Source organism: Mus pahari, chromosome 1 (genome assembly GCF_900095145.1).
Source record: "Mus pahari chromosome 1, PAHARI_EIJ_v1.1, whole genome shotgun sequence".
In the NCBI taxonomy this organism is placed as follows: Eukaryota; Metazoa; Chordata; class Mammalia; order Rodentia; family Muridae; genus Mus; species Mus pahari.
In genome coordinates, this window is record NC_034590.1 from 28,171,514 (window position 1) to 28,190,115 (window position 18,602).

The 18,602-nt window shown below is 39.4% G+C and overlaps 1 protein-coding gene across 7 annotated transcripts in view; it reads left to right on the top strand.

The window, feature by feature from the left end:
* LOC110336759 (E3 ubiquitin-protein ligase HERC2) overlaps window positions 1-18,602 on the top strand; it is a 174,413-nt gene that overhangs the window by 14,981 nt on the left and 140,830 nt on the right. For all 7 annotated transcript variants that reach the window (XM_021219818.1, XM_029537466.1, XM_029537451.1 and 4 more), the window contains exons 3-8: window positions 2,722-2,836; window positions 7,342-7,479; window positions 12,153-12,372; window positions 14,500-14,600; window positions 15,440-15,596; window positions 18,029-18,139. In XM_021219818.1, coding sequence (XP_021075477.1) covers window positions 2,722-2,836; window positions 7,342-7,479; window positions 12,153-12,372; window positions 14,500-14,600; window positions 15,440-15,596; window positions 18,029-18,139 — 842 coding nt within the window. The remainder of the gene's footprint in view (window positions 1-2,721; window positions 2,837-7,341; window positions 7,480-12,152; window positions 12,373-14,499; window positions 14,601-15,439; window positions 15,597-18,028; window positions 18,140-18,602) is intronic.

An 18,602-nucleotide genomic window follows, 5' to 3' on the forward strand; every position in this document is an offset into this window, starting at 1 on the left:
GTCCTTTAATGTGCAGCATGCACCTTAAAAAAAAAAAAAAAAAAAAAGTATAGAAGAATTCAGGGCTGGAGAGATGGCTCAGCAGTTAAAAGCACTTACTATTCTTGCAGAAGACCTGGACTCAGTTCTCAGGACCTACCTAGTGGCTCATAATTGTCTGGAACTCCAGATCAAGGAGACCCTATGCCTGTTTCTACCTCTGTGCACTTCAGCACATATGAGGTAGATACAGGATAACTTTCATCAAGACAAAAGCAAATGGTGATGTGAATGGTGGGAAAAAGGAACTGATATATGTACTGTTGACAGGAATGTACTCAGAAGAATTAAAGGCTGCATATGGTGGATGCTCACTGCAGTACCCGTGCTTACAGTTTTCTAGTTACAACTGCCAAGGCATGACATCAGCTTTGGTGTCTGTCAGTGGGAGAATAAGTAAAGAAAACATGGTGCATATATAAAATACACATACACACATACACACACAGACATACACACCCTATACGCATGCTCTCTTGATCCCTCTCCCCCGACCCCCTCCCCCCCAAACACATAAAGACTGTTTCTCAACTATTAAGAAAAACAGGTTCAGGTCATTTTTGAGAAAATGAGAGGAAATGATACTTGTGAGCAAAATAAGCCAGATTCAGAAAGGCAAAACTTGTTTACTGTAGTGTGTAGAATCAATCTCTTTCTCTCTCTCTCTCTCTCCCTCCCTCCCTCCCTCCCTCCCTCCCTCCCTCCCTCCCTCTCTTTAAATAAAAGTAGGGGGACTCTTAAGGACTAGACCAGGGATAGTTATATCTGTGGAGATGACTGTGCATAATAGAGTAGATGTGATCAAAATACCTTCAATGATATGTGAAAATCTTAGGAAACTCATTAATTTGTATAAGACATCTTGTTGTGACACATTGTTGTAACCCTACCACAAGGAAAGCTGAGACTGGAAGATTGGAGTTGGAGGCTGGCCTAGGATACTTAGTGATAACCAGGGAAGTGATTCACTAATCAGTCAGCACAGTGTGCACACTGTTAGACAATGTGCTCTTGGACTTCACTACTTTTGTTGCATGATATTTTTACATGTTACTTATTTTTAAATAAAGTAAGTAGTTCATTGATTTATTACTGAGGAATTGCATAAAATAAGGTGGGGAAATCAAGATTTTTCCGCCCCCTCTGTGTTGCTGCTGGTAGATGGTAGATCATACCTTGAATCCCAGCACTCAAAAGGTAGAGGCAGGCAGATCTGAGTTCAAGGCCAGCCTACTATGCAGAGTGAGTTCCAGGACAGCCAGGGCTACACAGAGAAACTCTTGTCTTAAAAACAAAACAAAACAAAACAAAACAAAACAAAAAAACAAAAGAACAACAAAGACTGTCACTGAAACACATACATTTTGAACACAGGACTTGGAGAGATTGTGCTAGAACTATTTTGAAGGCCTCCTGTATGAGGGCTAGCTCTCATAGTATCAAAATTCACTAATCTTCCAAGGGAAAAAGTAATCAGTACTACCCAGCCATGAAGCCTGCAAGCCATAGCTGTCACTGGCCCAGTAATATATCCCCAGTGGTGTAATAGTTGCACTTTTATTTTTGGGATAACTATACTATAAACCTAGTCAACTACTTGTGGCTGAAGAAGTCATAGACCCTAGAGGTGTCATTTGCCATTTTCCTAAATTGATACAATTTCTAACTGGATTCTAAACATATATATATATATATATATATATATATATATATATATATATATATATATATCTTACATATCTTATATGAGTATATATAGCATGCGTGTAGTTCTTACTCCTCATTAAAGAAGTTTCTTTTGGTAGCAAAGGCTGTTACAGAGATTCAGAGCTGGTCATTGAAATAACTATAGGGTGCCCAGCCCCAATTGATATAATACAACCCCCTCACCTAAGGCACAAGGAACATCATAGATGAAGGGATGGAAAGATTTTTGTTTAAAGATTTATTAATTATTATACATAAGTACACTGTAGATGACTTCAGACGCACCAGAAGAGGACATCAGATTTCATTATGGGTGGTTGTAAGCCACCATGTGGTTGCTGGGATTTGAACTCAGGACCTTTGGAGGAGAAGCTCTTAACCAGTGAGTCATCTCACCAGCCCCTGAAAGATTTTTTTAAGAGCCAGAAAACCAAGATGCCTACTGTGAGTGTATTCTAGACATGACAGGGGTGCTGCACCCATGAAAACACAATAGCGTGGTTACCTGTACAAGACTGTCAGCATCAGTTGACATGCCAGTGTGGATGGGGAAATTTCACAAGGCCTCATCCCAGGTCAAGAGCTATAGGCAATTTGTAGCTGCTGCGAGAATCAGTTCACTTCAGTGATGAACCCCTTGGGTTATTCACTCTGAAGGTCAGCCCTAAACACATATGAACAACACTAGGTAGACACAGTAAGTCGTGTATATTTTATATATGTGTGTATAGATGTGTTATATATGTATATATGTGTATGTGTGTGTGTGTGTGTGTGTGTGTGTGTGTGTGTGTAAGTAATAATAAGTACAGAGGAGGTCATGAATTTGAGAGGGAGTGGTGGGAACATGAGTTGGAAGGCAGAAGGGTGGAAGTAATGTAGCTAGAGTACACATGTGAAATTGCCAAAAATATAAAATCTTTGAATAAAAAAGATTTATACTGATCTAAGTTTATCTTTTTTTGTATTTGCCAGCTTGCATTCACAAGAGATGGACTCTGTGGTCTGTGGAACGAAATGGTTAAAGATGGGGAAATTGTGTACACTGGAACAGAATTAACACAAAATAGAGAACTCCCTTTGAGAAAAGGTAGGAACTTTTAATGCTTATCTTTTTATTTTGTAAGTGCTGTTATAATGGCATGTTAAAGAAAAAAATTAAAAATTACATACATGTGTGTGTCTCTGTGTGTATAGGCAGGTAGGTGCTGTGGTGTGCATGTCAGGGTACAAATATGTGCGAGCTTGTTCTCTGTTGTGTGGTTTACTGATGAGTATCTTTGTATGCCAAGCTATCTCCTTCTCCCACTTCAAAAATAACTTTTATTTGTGTGTATAAATTGCCTTTTATGGAAACGTTGCAATATGCCAGAAGACAGGAGCACTTGAGCATCAGTCTTTGGATGTTTGTTTTCCCTTCGCTCATTTTTGTCTATAGTGTTAGTTAATATTTCAAATTGTTCAGATTTTTTGTTTGTGTTAACTAGTGTATAGCCTGTTTGAAATTATGAATGAATAGCTTTTCATTTAAACTTTGAAACAGATCTTCCCATAACTAACAATCCTGTATAGAGCTATAGTGATAGATCCAACTTGCCTGGTGATTGAAGTCAGCATCAAGACTTTAAAAAGTAGGATGGATGCCAGCACGTACTCAGATGTGTTGTATCTGAAAAGCCCAGTTACAGCTCACTGCAGAGTTTGTTGAATGTCATCCCAGTATCAAAAAAATCATTATTTTTAGAATTTTTTCCTTTTTCTTTTTCAAGACAGTGTTTCTCTGGCTGTCCTAGAACTTGCTCTGTAGACCAGGCTGGCCTGCCTCTGCATCCTGAGTGCTGGGAATAAAGACATATACAGACACCACCTAGCTTACTTTTAGAATGCATAGTTTTTCTCTTTGTGCAATGAATTAGTATACTGTTGATTGGAAAGTATGTGAGGAAAAGTATTATTAGCTTATGTTTTTGGTTACATTATCTAGCAGAGTGAGCTCTGTTTCTTGTATTTATGTGTAAATTTCCATCTACATATGGAGTAATTGAAAGATATGTGCAGTGAGTGGGTGCAAACTCATGCCCTTATTGTTTGGCTCAACTTGTTTATTGTATCACTTGTGTCCATCCATGGATGGGTCTCGTCTGGCTTCCTGCATAGTTACCTTGAGTTGCCCTTTAATAGTGTGTGTTAGTGTGTGTGGGAAGGTGTGTGTGTGTGTGTGTGTGTGTGTGTGTGTGTGTGTGTTTATGTTTGAAAGCAAGTGTGCATGTGGAGGTCAGAGAATAACTACAGGAGTCAATTCTTTCCTTCCACCTTGATTTTCAAGGCAGAGTCTTATTTCTTTTTCTTTTTCTTTTTTTTTAAGATTTTTTAAGATTTATTTATTATATGTAAGTACACTGTAGCTGTCTTCAGACACTCCAGAAGAGGGAGTCAGATCTTGTTAAGGATAGTTGTGAGCCACCATGTGGTTGCTGGGATTTGAACTCCGGACCTTCGGAAGAGCAGTCGGGTGCTCTTACCCACTGAGCCATCTCCCTAGCCCCAGAGTCTTATTTCTGCTGCTTTGTGTGCTCCAGGTAAGCTGGCTCCAAAGCTGACAGGATCAAATATAAAACAAAATCTATTTTTTGTATTAAACCTAGGGTTTCCAGCATGCTAGGCAAACACTCTGGGTCATGTTAGGCAGACATTCTGCTGTGCTATAATCAGCCCACAAAATTTGTTTTAAATAATAAAGCCTTCTAATATTTATAATATGTAAAAGTTGGATTGATGTACAGAAAATGTTAAAAGTACAAGATTTCTAGTTTAGGCTACAGTATCTGGCTGGACTATTATTTTGTTTTGCCTGAAATTAGTCAGTTTACTCCTCTTGGGCCTTCTCCACTTAGTCATTGGCAGCTCTCTAGGTTTTAGACTCAGTACTTTGAACAGAGATGGCATGGCCCTGGGTAGTTTCTACAAATGTCCTCATCATCCTAAAGTCCTAAGATTAGTCAGTTGCTAGCTGGTCCTCAGATGAAGTGACAACCAACCTGGATTTCTGTTTGCAGCTAACCTTTAGGATTTCCTGGGGCCTTAGGAATGTTAGCCCCTGGTCTTTTTCTTCTCTGCAATAAGGGTGTGTGTTTGTGTGTATGTGTGTGTACATACATGTGCACAAGTGTACTGCTGGGGACAGAGTAGGCTTAGTAATGTGCTCTACTACTGAGCTACACCTTTTTATTCTTTCCAGCATTTCTTAATTTACTCTGTTTGGATAATTTGTGTTCTGGGTCTAGTGTATCTTTTGATTCCTGCAGTCATGAAAAGGAGTGTGTATAGACACTAAATTGAGCTTCTTTCCTGTGAGCTGGTGTTGCTAATTATTATAATGCTCATCATGCTCTCGAGGGACTTACCTTGTTCTTGCTCTGGTATTCTGATTTGTGCTCCTGAGAATAAAGCCTAAGGTGTATTTGGAGATGTTCTTGTTAACTGTGAAAAAATTTCCATCCTGAAGAAGTGAAAGTAAGTAATATGATCTCTAATACAGTAAACTTTACATGTGTGTATTCCGGTAGTCTCCACCTTAATCTGGATAGTTTTATCATTGTCTAAACTCCCATTGTTGTTCCTTTCATCCTCCTTGAGTCTACTTCATCCAGTGATCCATTCTTGAGACATCGGTAGAGTGTTTGATGTGCCTTTACTGTTAGGTAAATAGAATGTGAGGCTCTTTTGTTTATTTAGTTCTTTGTGCCATTTGGCATTTGTTCCAGAAAAATCCCTTGCTAATACTGAGGACAGACTGCAAGCAAGACCATGAAAAGGAAGAAAGGGAGGCAGACAGATTAGAATTGTAGAGAACACAGTTTATTGGGACTTATAGAACTATGCCTTGGTGGCAGCAAGACCAGATAGATCCTACAGTTTGGGTCAAAAAGAGGGACACATTTATGATTGGAGAAAAGTGACTTCATCATGACTAGAATGTACTTGTTTTTCTTTTGTTAGATGTGCCCTGGCAGCCAAGGTCTAGTTATAAATTCCATGTATCATTCTAATAGTTTTGTGTATTATGGTTTGTTGTTAAATAAGGCAGGAAAAACATAATAAGGCTACTGTTGGTAGCCATGGTGGTTATGATTTACGATGACATCAGTATGGCCAAGTCATATCTATCAGGAGAGGGTCATGGGAACCTACTGCTTGTAGTCAGGCCAACAGAAGTTGTGTGTTACCCAGAACCTACTGCTTGTAATTGGCATCTGTAGTGGGAGCAGAGCCTTTAACCCTTGTGTTTTGTTCTCCAGTTAGTTACTACCAGAATTGAATTAAATTGTTGGACATAGAATTGGTGTTAACAGAGAATTAGAGAATTGGTTGGTGTGAAACACAAATATATATATATTACATCTTAGTGTGTGTGTGTGTGTATATTTGTATTTATATGATTATTTTAGTTAGAGCCTTCTGTGACTGAACTTGTTGACATTTCAGAGTTTTTCCATTCTCTCTTCAAAACTATGTAAGGGGTTTCAAGGCACTTATTATTGTCTGAGACTTAATAGTGGCCTGAGGTAGTAGTTTTCAATTTGTCTTTTGTCTCAGTGCTCCTGAATTATACTTCAATGATAAATTGTTCTTAAAATTTATTTATTTGTGTGTGTGTGTGTGTGTGTGTGTGTGTGCATGTGTGTTTATGTTTAAGTGCCATGGCATGTATGTTGAGATCAGAGGATAGCTACTTCTGGGCTCTGGGGATTGAACTCAGATTGTCATGCTTCACTGAGCCATTTGCCGTCTCAGGGATAGTGACCTCGGGTAACAGTGGTTCTCAGCTGGCAGTAGAGAAGAACATTATACAGTTTAAAAATGATTTTAGTGTTGTCTCCCTAATTCTCACTTTGGTGAGAATCACTTTGGTGATTCAGCAATTTTGAATTAAAGCACTTAATGTACAAATAGATAAACATTAAAGGTGAACTTAGTTGTGAAATCTAGTAGAACATGATAAAATATTTAAAAGAAACCCTTCATGTATTAAAAAAATAAAAATCATGTATATTGTATTCATTAATTACTAAACTATAGTGAATCTTTTGTAGGATTTTTTTTTTTTTATATTTAATGTATATGAGTATACTGTAGCTGCCCTCAGACACACCAGAAGATGGCATCAGATCTCATTACAGATCATTGTGAGCTGGTAGCCGGGAATTGAGCTCAGGACCTCTGGAAGAGAAGTCACTGCTCCCAACTGCTGAGTCATCTCTCCAACCCCTTTTGTAGTTTTAACTCATGTGTCTTTAAAAACCTAAAACATTGAGTAACTGATGTGTGCTGCAGCTCTCCCATGTTTGGGAAGAACATTTGTAGTGATTGATAAGATGTGATTCTCACTAAGATGTGCTCTTTCCTTCCCTCTTACATTGTCTTTATTTTGAGACAGGACCTTACTCTTTAGCCCAGGCAGGCCTGGAACTTACCATGTGACCCAAGACAGCTTTAAACTCATGTGCTGTGCATTATAGGTGTGAGCTGCCATGGCCAGCTTTACCGTTGCATTTTGAAAAACAATTATAGACTTGAACATTTTTAATTCTCCAGATGATGGTGTGGATGCTCAGAGTGGAACCAAGAAAGAAGATCTTAATGACAAAGAGAAGAAGGAAGAAGACGAGACGCCTGCACCTGTGTATAGAGCCAGATCAATCCTGGAGAGCTGGGTGTGGGGCAGGCAGCCAGGTATTGCACTTTCTGACAGCAGTGGGTCAAGTTGTTGTTTGTTAATGGAATTTTCGAAAATTAGCATATGTTGCTATTGTAGTAAAATATGTCTGATATAAAATATAACCATTTTAAAGTATATATTATATAATATACTATATATATGTTATATATAAGTTATATAAGTTCATACTATGGCACAAAATTACTACCACCCAGATCTATTGAAAACTGCCTCCACAGCTCCCCAGGTAGCTACAGTCAACTTTGAAGTCTGCACTTCACTGTTAAAAAGCATCACGTATAAATAGGCTCAGATAGTATTTATTCATTTTATCTGGCTTATTTCACTTTGTATACTTGTAAGTTCATGCATGCTGTGGCCTTTTACATGTTTTAAATGTCATCGTTCTGTGGGCATAGTTTGATTATTTGTGTACTGTTGGTGGCTCTTGGTTTACGTCTCTCTTGTTCTTTTCATAGCGGGAACCTTTATTTAAAATAGGTGTAATCTAGGAAGCTCATCTTATGAGTTTCCAAGTAGTTATTAGAATCAGAAACAACTCTAATAAACATAAATATAAAACTAAATAAACAAATGAAGCCAGAAAAAAAATTCTCTGCAGAAAAACTACAAAAGGAACAGCCTAAGTGTGAAAAAGAGTAACCATTATTAACCACCAAGCCTCTGTGAACTAGTCTGAAGGCAGGCTCTCCTAGTGAGTATCAATCTTGGCCTTGAGCTCTGATTCTTTGTCATTGTGCCCTAAGTAGATGTATGCTGCTGCCATGAACATGGTTGGCCAGGCTCTGTATAAGGTCACTGCTTTTAGTTCTGTATGCGTTCCCAAGGAACCATTGATGGGCTGTGTTAACACTAGGATGAACTTTTTAAAGCACTAGGACATTGTTTTCCAGAGGCCACACTGTTTTTCACTCTTTGAATAGTACATAAAGGTTTCAGTTTCTCCAGGTCCTTGATAACACTTGTTACTTTCCTTTTGATAATATCCACCCAGTCAGTGGGGAATGGAGTGTTACTGTTTTGATTTGTATTTATATTTAATGATGTTGAGCATTGTTTTTTCAATATGCTTACTGATCTGTAAATGTTCTTTAGAGAAATATTTATTCAAAGTCTTTGTTCTTGAAAATATATTTTTTATTTTTTTGGATATATATATATATATATATATATATATATATTTAGCATTTCTAAATTCATCTCTTCTTTTTATCCAAGCAAGTAAAGTTATACCTTTTTTCTTTGGTCTTCCTTTATTATATTTAATTTAAAATTTTATATTATTTGATGAATTTTTGTTTCAAAATTTGTTTTCATGTGTTGGAGCTTGATTCCAGGGTCTTTTATAAGCTAATTTAATTTTGTTGGCTAATAAAAAAGATTTTGTATAATTTAATTCCTTTCAAATTTGATGAGTCATGTGTTATGGCTCAATTTATGATGTGCTCTGTTGATTCTTTCCTATGTACTTGCGAAGAAAAACTACATATTTTTCTTCTCTATGGATTTTTTTTCTCCTGAGACTGGCTGTCCTGGAACTCAGAGAGATCCGCCTGCCTCTGCCTCCCAAGTACTGGCATTAAAGGCGTGCACTGCCACTGCCTGTCTTGCTCGGTGAATCTTCAATAGGATTTTGTTGTGCTTTACAGTTCTGAGGGTGGAAGCCAGGCTGTATATGTTAAGTAGCTCTTCACTGAGTTACAACCCAAGCCTTAGTGTATGAATCTTAATGGACTCAAGTTAGTTGGTATTGTCCAAATGTTCTTTGTTGGTAGTACTTCAAAAGGGTTAGCATGTAAGGTCTTAGATATCATTATGACATTTTTCAAACGAAATATGCTGTGCTGATCTACTTCTCAACTCCTCCTTGTAAGAGACCATCTCTTTATCATCTGCCATGGCCTATGTGTTTTTCTAACCACCTTGTTCTTCCTTGTCACCTATTTCTGCCTTCTTTTGTGGTCTCCTTTACCTACACTTATACCTGTTTATATGTGTACATGTATCCATCATAGCTTCTGGTCCTCATGATGGAGGACATACAATTCTTGTCTGAGCTTGGGTCACCTCACTTAATATTATACTTTGCAGATCCATCCATTTTCCTTCAAATTTCATTATTTCATTTTTCGTTACAACTGACTATGACTCCTGTTGTTTTTGCACACCACATTTTGATTATCTGTGCATCTGTTGATGGACACTGAGATTCTTCCTACTTGTTCTGTACCTTATGGGGAAGGAATCGCACTAATACATAAGACTGGATTATCACTCCAGGCTGGCATGTGTTGGCACTCTGTACCATCTCAGGTTGCTTTCTTTTTTTGTTTTGTTTTTTTCTGAGACAAGGTTTCTCTGTGTAGCCTTGGCTGTCCACGATCAGGTTGCTTTTTAATTTGAAGGATGTAGGTAATGAGATAAACAAGAGCTGGGAGAACTTTAGAATGTTTTTAGACCATTTTGTTGTAGACACCTACTTTCTGCCTCAGTGCCCGAGGTGAGATTGCACTGATGGGTATGGTCTGCCTTCTCATTCAGTGGGGGCACTTAGGGTGTGTGGTGCTTCCATTTTATATGTAGAATTAAAGACTACTGATAATCATCACAGGTTCTGTTCCATACATTGTGGGTTTCAGATGTGCTTGCTGAATGTAGTCAGCATGAAGTACTGCTTGTTTAGCACATGCTTAGAGTTTATGTAGTCTCCCCCTACATGAAGTCTCCCCCTACACTCTCTGTCTCCTTTGTTTTTCTAGTGGCTGTGTTGTGGTGAGAGAGAAATAGATCAAAGTCTGACTGTTTATCTTCTTTTCCATACTAGGAGTATTGAAGCCTTTAGAGTTAGTTGTGGACTTTGAGTTCTTTAGGCTTTACTTCATGTATGTTTAAAACTCAGTAATTAGGTACATGAACTTTTAGGCTTTTTTCTTTTTCACACTGGCAGAAGAGAAATATATTAAAACATTGAGATCCCATCTTAGCCCCAGACAGAATGCATATCATTAAGAAGACAAATGACAAATGTTGATGAGGATTTGGCCATAAAGGAACCCTTATACACTGCTGATGGGGCTATAACTTTAGACACTAAGGAAATCAATTGGGGGTCTAAACACCCTCCACCCCAAAAGCAGAAATACCATGTAGCCTGTACCCTGTAGAAATTCTGAGTTTTCACCTTGAGACCAATGTAGAATTCAGGGTGTTGCTCATCTGGTTTTCCCTGACTGTCAGCCCTTAGGCATTTCAGTTTTAGATTGCCAGTGTGCAGGCCTGGGTTCCTGCCTGAGCATGCTCAAGTAGCCAGAAAACTGGTATCTACCATTCAAGGGAGGTTGGATGTGGCTTTGTGATTGACTGTCAAGGTCTGAGTCTTGAAGTCTGAGGACTGTTGTAGTAAAGACAGGAGATAAACACAGGAGCATTGATAGCGTGAAGGTTAGTTACAGGTAATTTAATTTACAGTGTCAGGTAATTTAGTCTATAGGTGAGGATTTTTTGAGTTATTTTAGTCATGCGATTGTCTTACAGCTACTTAGAAACAAAACAAAACAAAAACCAAAACCACCACCAACAAAAAAACTTGTGAAAAAATTCAGACATCTACTAGAGAGAATAGCTTAAGCATTTATTGTACAACCTGACTACTTTATCTTCCAATAGAATAGTTCTATAATGTATTTTTCATTAGTCATTCATACTACGGGGAGACTTATCTGTAGCATACATATAAAACAAATAAGGTGTGGTGGCTCTCACCTGTCAGTCCTGGCACTGAGGAGGCAGAGACAGGCAAATCCCTGAGGCTTGCTGGTAAGCCAGCCTAATAATGTACTTGGCATGGTTCAGGCCAAGGAGAAATCCTGTCCCCCAAACAGGTAGATAGCACATGAAGGATGATGCCCAAAGTTGTTCTGACCTCCACACACATTTGCCTACACACATGCACAGGAGTACTTGCACACATGTACAGAAACACCCCCACACCTCTGTACTTTTTTTTTTGTTGTTGTTTGTTTGTTTGGTTGGTTGGTTTTTTTGGAGACAGGGTTTCTCTGTGTAGCCTTGGCTATCCTGGAACTCACTTTGTAGACCAGGCTGGCCTCGAACTCAGAAATCCGCCTGCCTCTGCCTCCTGAGTGCTGGGATTAAAGGTGTGCGCCACCACGCCTGGCCTGTACTTTTTGACCTTAGTTGCATAGCAAGGTGGTTGGAGGTTTTTTTGGTTTTGTTTTTTTCTAGAAAGTAGGCTACCAAGAAGTTTGCCTTTCTAGTTTTAAGGATATGTTTATTCATTTGGGCTAAGCCTTGAGCCCAGGGCCTTGTGTATGCTAAGTGAGTGTTCTATGGCCCTTCAGTTTTGTATTAGCAAGTTGGACGTGGTGATTACAGAGAATCAGTATACAATGAATCCCAAAAGCCATCCATGTCCTGTGCTGTATACTCCCTCTGTGTGATTTTAGTCAAGTTCTTTAGCTTCTCTGCCTGAGTTTCCTATGTGGACATACAATACTACCAGTTAATATGTGCACCGTGTTTAGTGTTTTGGGCAGTATTGTATACTTAAGTGTTTCCTATTGTCATTGTCTAATTTCTCAGTATTATTGAGAACCATGCCCAAGATACTGACAAGTTAGGATATTTTCTTACCTTGTTGTTTCAGATGTGAATGAACTGAAGGAGTGTCTTTCTGTGCTGGTTAAAGAACAGCAAGCCCTGGCTGTCCAGTCAGCTACCACTACACTCTCAGCCTTGCGGTTGAAGCAGAGGCTGGTGATCCTCGAACGCTACTTCATTGCCTTGAACAGAACTGTTTTCCAGGAGAATGTCAAAGTTAAGTGGAAAAGCAGCAGCATTTCTGTGCCTCCCACGGAGAAGAAAAGGTAAGAATAAAAATAGAAGAACCCTTTTGCCGTCTCTGTGTAATTTCTGGCTCTTTTTTAAAGACAGTTTCTCTATTACTAAAGATGTGTCTAGACATACTGTTTTTTATTTGTGGATACTTCTTAATATATCAGCATATTTTCCCCATGGAATTAACTAGTATCTACTAAAATATTTAAGGCTCATGTAAAATTGTATTTTTTTTTTCTAAATGTAACTGAAAGTGCTTGTCCACAGAAGAGTGTCAGAGTAACTCTTATTTTACATGGTTCAGAGCTTGTTTCTTTGGTTGCGATAGTGGCTTTCATTCCTTGGAATGCACATGGGAATTGTCTGGTAAATGCAGCACTAAGTATGGGGGACCCTCATCCATCTTACAGACAAGCATTAATCGTAGCTTCATTTGGTTCCTCCTCCCCTCATCTCTCTTCTGCTTTCTTTTCCCTCTCTCTCCTCTGTCCTCTCACCTCCCTTCTCCTATCCTTCCCCTCCCTATTACATCTGGTCAAAATCATGTTGTCATATTTAGTGTAAGTTTTCATGTTAACTGTACCCAGGGACCTCTGGGGTTTATTTCCATTTGAAAATAGTTGGTGTAGTGGTGTGTATAGTAGAGCGTTGTGTCTGGCTGTGAGTGAAATGTCTCAGCAAAGCGTTTGCTATGTGTGGGTCAGTCATCAGAGGATAATTGTTTTGAGACTGTTGGAACCTTGAAGAACTGTAGTCTCCCTGGAAAGTATGCACTTGGTGCTATGTGAGAGCTTGCAGCTGCACAGACCTTGGTCCTAAGACACTCCAGGCAGACCTAGAGGTCTTTTGATTATGGTTAGCCATGGTCAAAGGAGACGAAGATTTGTGTGGGTTGTCAGCTCTCTCAGGCAGCAAGGGCAAGATAACAATGATAGTTAGAATCTTTCCTAGCCCCAATTAATTTTATGTAATGATTGAATAAAAGTAACTGGAATGAGCTAGTCAGGGTCAGTCTTTTTTCAGTAAGGCTGAAGCTCTCTGCTCCTTCAGAAATTAAAGGCTTAGCATCTTGCTGGGCCTCTCTCTCTATTGTGGCACCTATGACTAATATCAACCATTACCTGGCCAGTCACAAAGACTGATACAAAGGCAGACTCAAGCCAGACACAGTGGCTTCACCTTACATATTATTACATCATGTTGGGGCATAGTTTTTCATTTTCTAACCACATAGGCAGCAGCCCACAGTGATGGTCACTGCTCTGAGAGCTCTGTATATGTGAATGGATGATGTTAAGAGACCTTAGTGTATTAGACATATTAACTTAAGATACAGAATTGTCTTGAATGCTCTGTTGACTAAAGCATTAGTGACTTAATTGGAATATTTTTCGTTGGTTGAAGAAATTCCTAAAATTAAAACATATGGTAGTAGGTTGTATTTATTTATTTGTGTGCACACACGCATGCATGTGCACACATGGACACAGACACACACACAAACACACAGACACACACACGAAGCAATAGTAAGAAAAAAAGAGGCTATTATTTTGAGAGTGGTTTTTATACTGGTGGCTTAGGTCTATAGGTTCTTTCTTGGTGCCAAGAGCTTTTGTCTGTTCTGAGGAGAGCTGAGATTCATGGTGTCACAGGAACAATTTTCCTCAAGGGAAAATGTTGGTAATAGTCTTCTAGACTCTTCTGATCAGATATAACATAAGTACATAGCTTTAAAGGCTCTATTTTATAATACTTATATTTCTCATTCAGAAATATGTTCCTGTGTTTCTGGCATCCAGTGCCTCCTCTGGAAGCAGTAAATAGCTGTTCTCCCTTAACAGTCACTTATAGATGTTCACACAGCATCCCCTACACTATTGAGGCTCTTACAGATGAATGCACAGAGCCTCCCCTGTACTATTGAGACCCTCACAGATAAGTGCACAGTGTCCCCTGCAGTATTCATGTCCTTACAGAGAAACTTTTCCTTTACAAAGGATATTTTCTCCAAAGTATAAAAAATTGACACTAAAACCCACAAAGGACCCTGATAACTAAAGAAGAGCATAGGTCATACCCTGGTCTTACTTTATTTTATTATTCTCATGTTCCTCTGGCTGACCAGTTGTTATAGCCAATGTGTTTCTTTGCAGTGCCCGTCCCACAGGCAGAGGGGTAGAAGGTCTTGCCAGAGTCGGATCCCGAGCAGCACTCTCCTTCGCCTTTGCTTTCTTAAGGAGGGCCTGGCGTTCAGGTATGTGTGCAGCATGCCCTTCTGTTTCCTTCATCGAGCAGAAGTTTTGGGTTCCCTGAGCAATTCTGCCATAACAAGTTCCTTGCTGGCCACTACCAGCTAGGTTCCTAGGTCCCTGAGACCATCTCAGGGGTATGAGTGTCTTTCTTCTCTTTACCTTAAGTTCTTTGTTTTTTTTTAAGAGAAGAGGCTGCAGGGTCTTTTTGAGTTTCCAGGTCTTTGTTTTAAGACAGTGTTCATTTATTACAATCCCATCTCACTTCTGTCACCATGGAATGAAAGCCTTAGTAAAAAGTTATCAGTTGAGCACCCATAATCTGAAAATATGCAGTCAGATATGCTCTAAAGTCTCTTTATCCTTGATTTCACAAATGGAAAATCCCTTACTCAGCTTCATGTGATAACGTTGCTGCTGTAATGCAGTCACACTAAAGATACTGCATAAGATTTCCTCCAGGTTCTCTGTGTAAAATATACATGAAACAGAACTGAAATTAGACTTGAGTCCCCTTCTCAAGATCACACACACTCACACACACATACACACTCACAGACATACATACACATGCACAGAGAGAGAGACACACACACAGACATACAGAGTCACTTCTGGCACCCAGCATTTCATGTAAGAGATGCTCAATCTTTATTGTTAATGTGAGAGATATCAAAGGAGGAATGGAATTTCAGCAGTATGTTAGAGTTTGGCCTATTGAATGAAGAATTGCATGTGTATGTTTTCACCTGAGGCTTTGGACCCTCAGTAGGAGTGACTGGAACTCCATTTGTCAGCAGTCCCTAAGGGTGGGCAGCCTCCTCTGACTCACTGTGTTGCTCAGGTGAGGATGCGGATCTCTGCAGTGAGCTCTTGCAGGAGTCCCTGGATGCCCTTCGAGCTCTTCCTGAAGCCTCCCTCTTTGATGAGAGCACAGTGTCCTCTGTGTGGTTGGAGGTGGTAGAGAGAGCTACAAGGTTCCTCAGGTCTGTCGTGACTGGGTGAGTTTGTATTTTTCTTGCATTTCTATGGAATAGCTCTAGTATGCTTGAGCCTCATTCTCATCTTCTCATATTTGCTGCTGGGTTTTCAGCATACTTTCAAGATCTTGTATTCACATTAAAATTGTTTTTGTACAGTTTGTTTTGTGTGAGATATTTGTGTGTCTGTGTATGTGTCTGTGTGTGTGAGATAGAGAGTGTGTATTCATAGGTGCATGTGTCACAGTGAACATATAGAAGTCAGAAGGCCTCTTCTTCTACCATGTGTGTCATAGACATTGAACTCAGGTAAGACAATCTTGGCAGCAAGTGCCTTTACCCACTGAGCCAGTTCTCTGGCATATTCTCAGCTTTTTAGATGATCTAATTCATGATTATTGTGACTTGACCCAAGAAGCTATCATATTGAACGTGATAGAAAATATCAGCTGTTTTTTGTTATTTATTGTTTTTTGGAGGTATTTGACCATCCATCCATCCATCCATCTGAACTAAGCACTTCCTGTGAGCCTCTTGGTGATAATGAGGAGCCACTGTTTTGAGGGATTGGTGGTGCTTATCTTGAAGTCTTGGTAGATAATATACGAGTACATGGCTGGTCAAACAAAATACTCTGGCTAGGGCTGGGGATTGTAGCTCAGTAGTAGAACAGTTGTTGAGCATGGACAACTGGGTTTGATCCTTTTCTCTACAGGAAAAAGAAAAAAACAAACAGATGAACCTGTTTGTTAAGTTTACTAGTGCTATAACAAAAACCTTGGACAACCAACTGCGAGGAGGGAAGGATTTTGGTGATTGTTTTAAGGACTCCCTGTTGCTTTGGACCTGTATCAACACAATTCACCATGGAAGAGCCTGTTCAGTCCATGGCAGCCAATAAGCAAAGAAAGAGGAGATGCCAGAGCTGTCGTATTTCCTTCAAGAATGCACCAGCAATGATTAACTTTTGTACTCTGCTCTATCCACTAAGTGTTCTGCCACTACTCTATAGTGCCATGGATTTGGGACTAGCCAGTTAATACATGGGTGTTTGGCAGGCATTTATGATCCAAACTGTAGCATATAGTTAGTTATACTTTTTTATTTTTTGTATGACTGTGATAAGGATGGGAGTTTTGACTTGTCCTGTCTGACTTGGGATGTGCAGCTGCACCCCTCCTTACACAAATTGATAGTCCTAGACAACCTGGTGGCCCCCTGCTCCTTGGAGGGTGACCTTAATGTGGACACCCCGTTGGCATAGCACACTATAGTCCACAGCTCCTGAATGCAAGTGGTCCTTAGTGCCCTGATAGCTGAGACTATAGGAGTATGTTTCTGCTCCTGGCTTGAATAGGAATCTGTAATTACTTTTTTTTGTTTGTTTGTTTAAGTTAAAGAAAATACAAAATTTAGTACAAAGACACATAGAAAGAAAGTTAGTGTGCTCTTGAGTTTCCTCAGCAGAAGTCATTCTCTTTAGTCCCAAAGTCAACAGGGATGATTTTGGTATCTTGCACATGAACCACGAGTCTCCTGGGAGTGCTGATGAAGTCTTTGCCATACAATTTTTAAAGCTAAAGCCCTGAAAATACCCGCAGATTTAATTTAAAAAATTCAGTGTCAGTTATAAAGTCTTTGCTTCTGAGTTTTAGGTTTAAAAAATTTGTTACTTATTACTGAGTAACAGTTCAAATATTTCTTTGATTTGAAATATAAATTTGCACAGATGTGCCTATAGATACTCTGGTGACTTTAAAATTTTTCTAACTTTATGGGGAAGTTGACTGTATTTTGTTCAAATTGGAAAAAAAAATTCATAACCACACATCCACCTACCCACCCTCCTATCTTCCCTCCTTTGCTTCTTTTCTTGTGATGCATGCAGTCTAGGCTTAGCTTCAGACTATTGTGTAGCTAGGGATGACCTTGAACTTCTAATCCTTCTGCTTCCACCTCAAGTACTAGGATTATAACCCTGTCCAGTTTATGGAGTAATGGGCATGGAAACCAGGGGCTTGTGCCAACTGAGCTGCAGCCCAGCCCCATTGAAGGCCTTTCTACTCATTTGTGAGGAATGCACATGGTTTTATGTTTTAGAAACATAGGATGTATCTTTTGGTGTAATATAATATCTCTATTCATGCTTTTTAAAACTACATCTTTAGTAGGTGGGAAATAGAGCTCAGTAATAGAGCCTAACACCAAGTGTGTCCATGGCTTAAGATTCAATCCTACACACTGAAGAAAGCACCCCCCACTAAAAAAGACCATACACTCACTCTTTCCCTTATCTTTCCTACCTTCCATTCTTCCTCTGCTGTGTGTGTATGCATGTGTGAGCATGTGCTTGCCTTTTTACATGGGAAAGTAAATATCATTATCAGTTGGTATGATTTAAAAATTGCTGCTTTCTCTGATGTTGCCTAGCCTTCTTGTTGCTGTCATTTTAGGGATGTTCATGGAACACCAGGGACCAAAGGGCCAGGAGGAGTTCCTCTACAGGACCAGCACTTGGCTTTGGCCATTCTACTGGAGTTGGCTGTCCAGAGAGGCACGCTTAGGTGAGTTATGGCTCAGATCACCTCAGGAGATAGTTGTGGATCTGAAAAACCTGCTGTGTTGTGTAATTTCACTTAACTGTTTGTGGCTAGAGCAAATTGTGTTCTGGGTAGACCTTCATTTCAGGACCCTGTGTTATTCTCTTTCTCTTTTTTATTTCTTTTTTAATAAACCTTTTATTTATTGATTTTTTTTTTTTTTTTTTTGTGAGTTTCACATCACGGACCCCAATTCCGCTCATCTCTCTGTCTCTGCGGTGTGTCACACAGTATATATACCCTTTTATCCAAACAGCTTTTCTTGCGAATGATCATTGCAATGAGTCATTGTCTGGTTCAAGGCCTCTGACTTCTGCTACATTATCAGTACTGGATTCTCACCAGAACTCTTCTCAGATATTCTGCTCTTGTCCTGTATCATGGAGAACCTGCATCTTTGGATCTGCAAGACCAGCTCCTTCAGTAG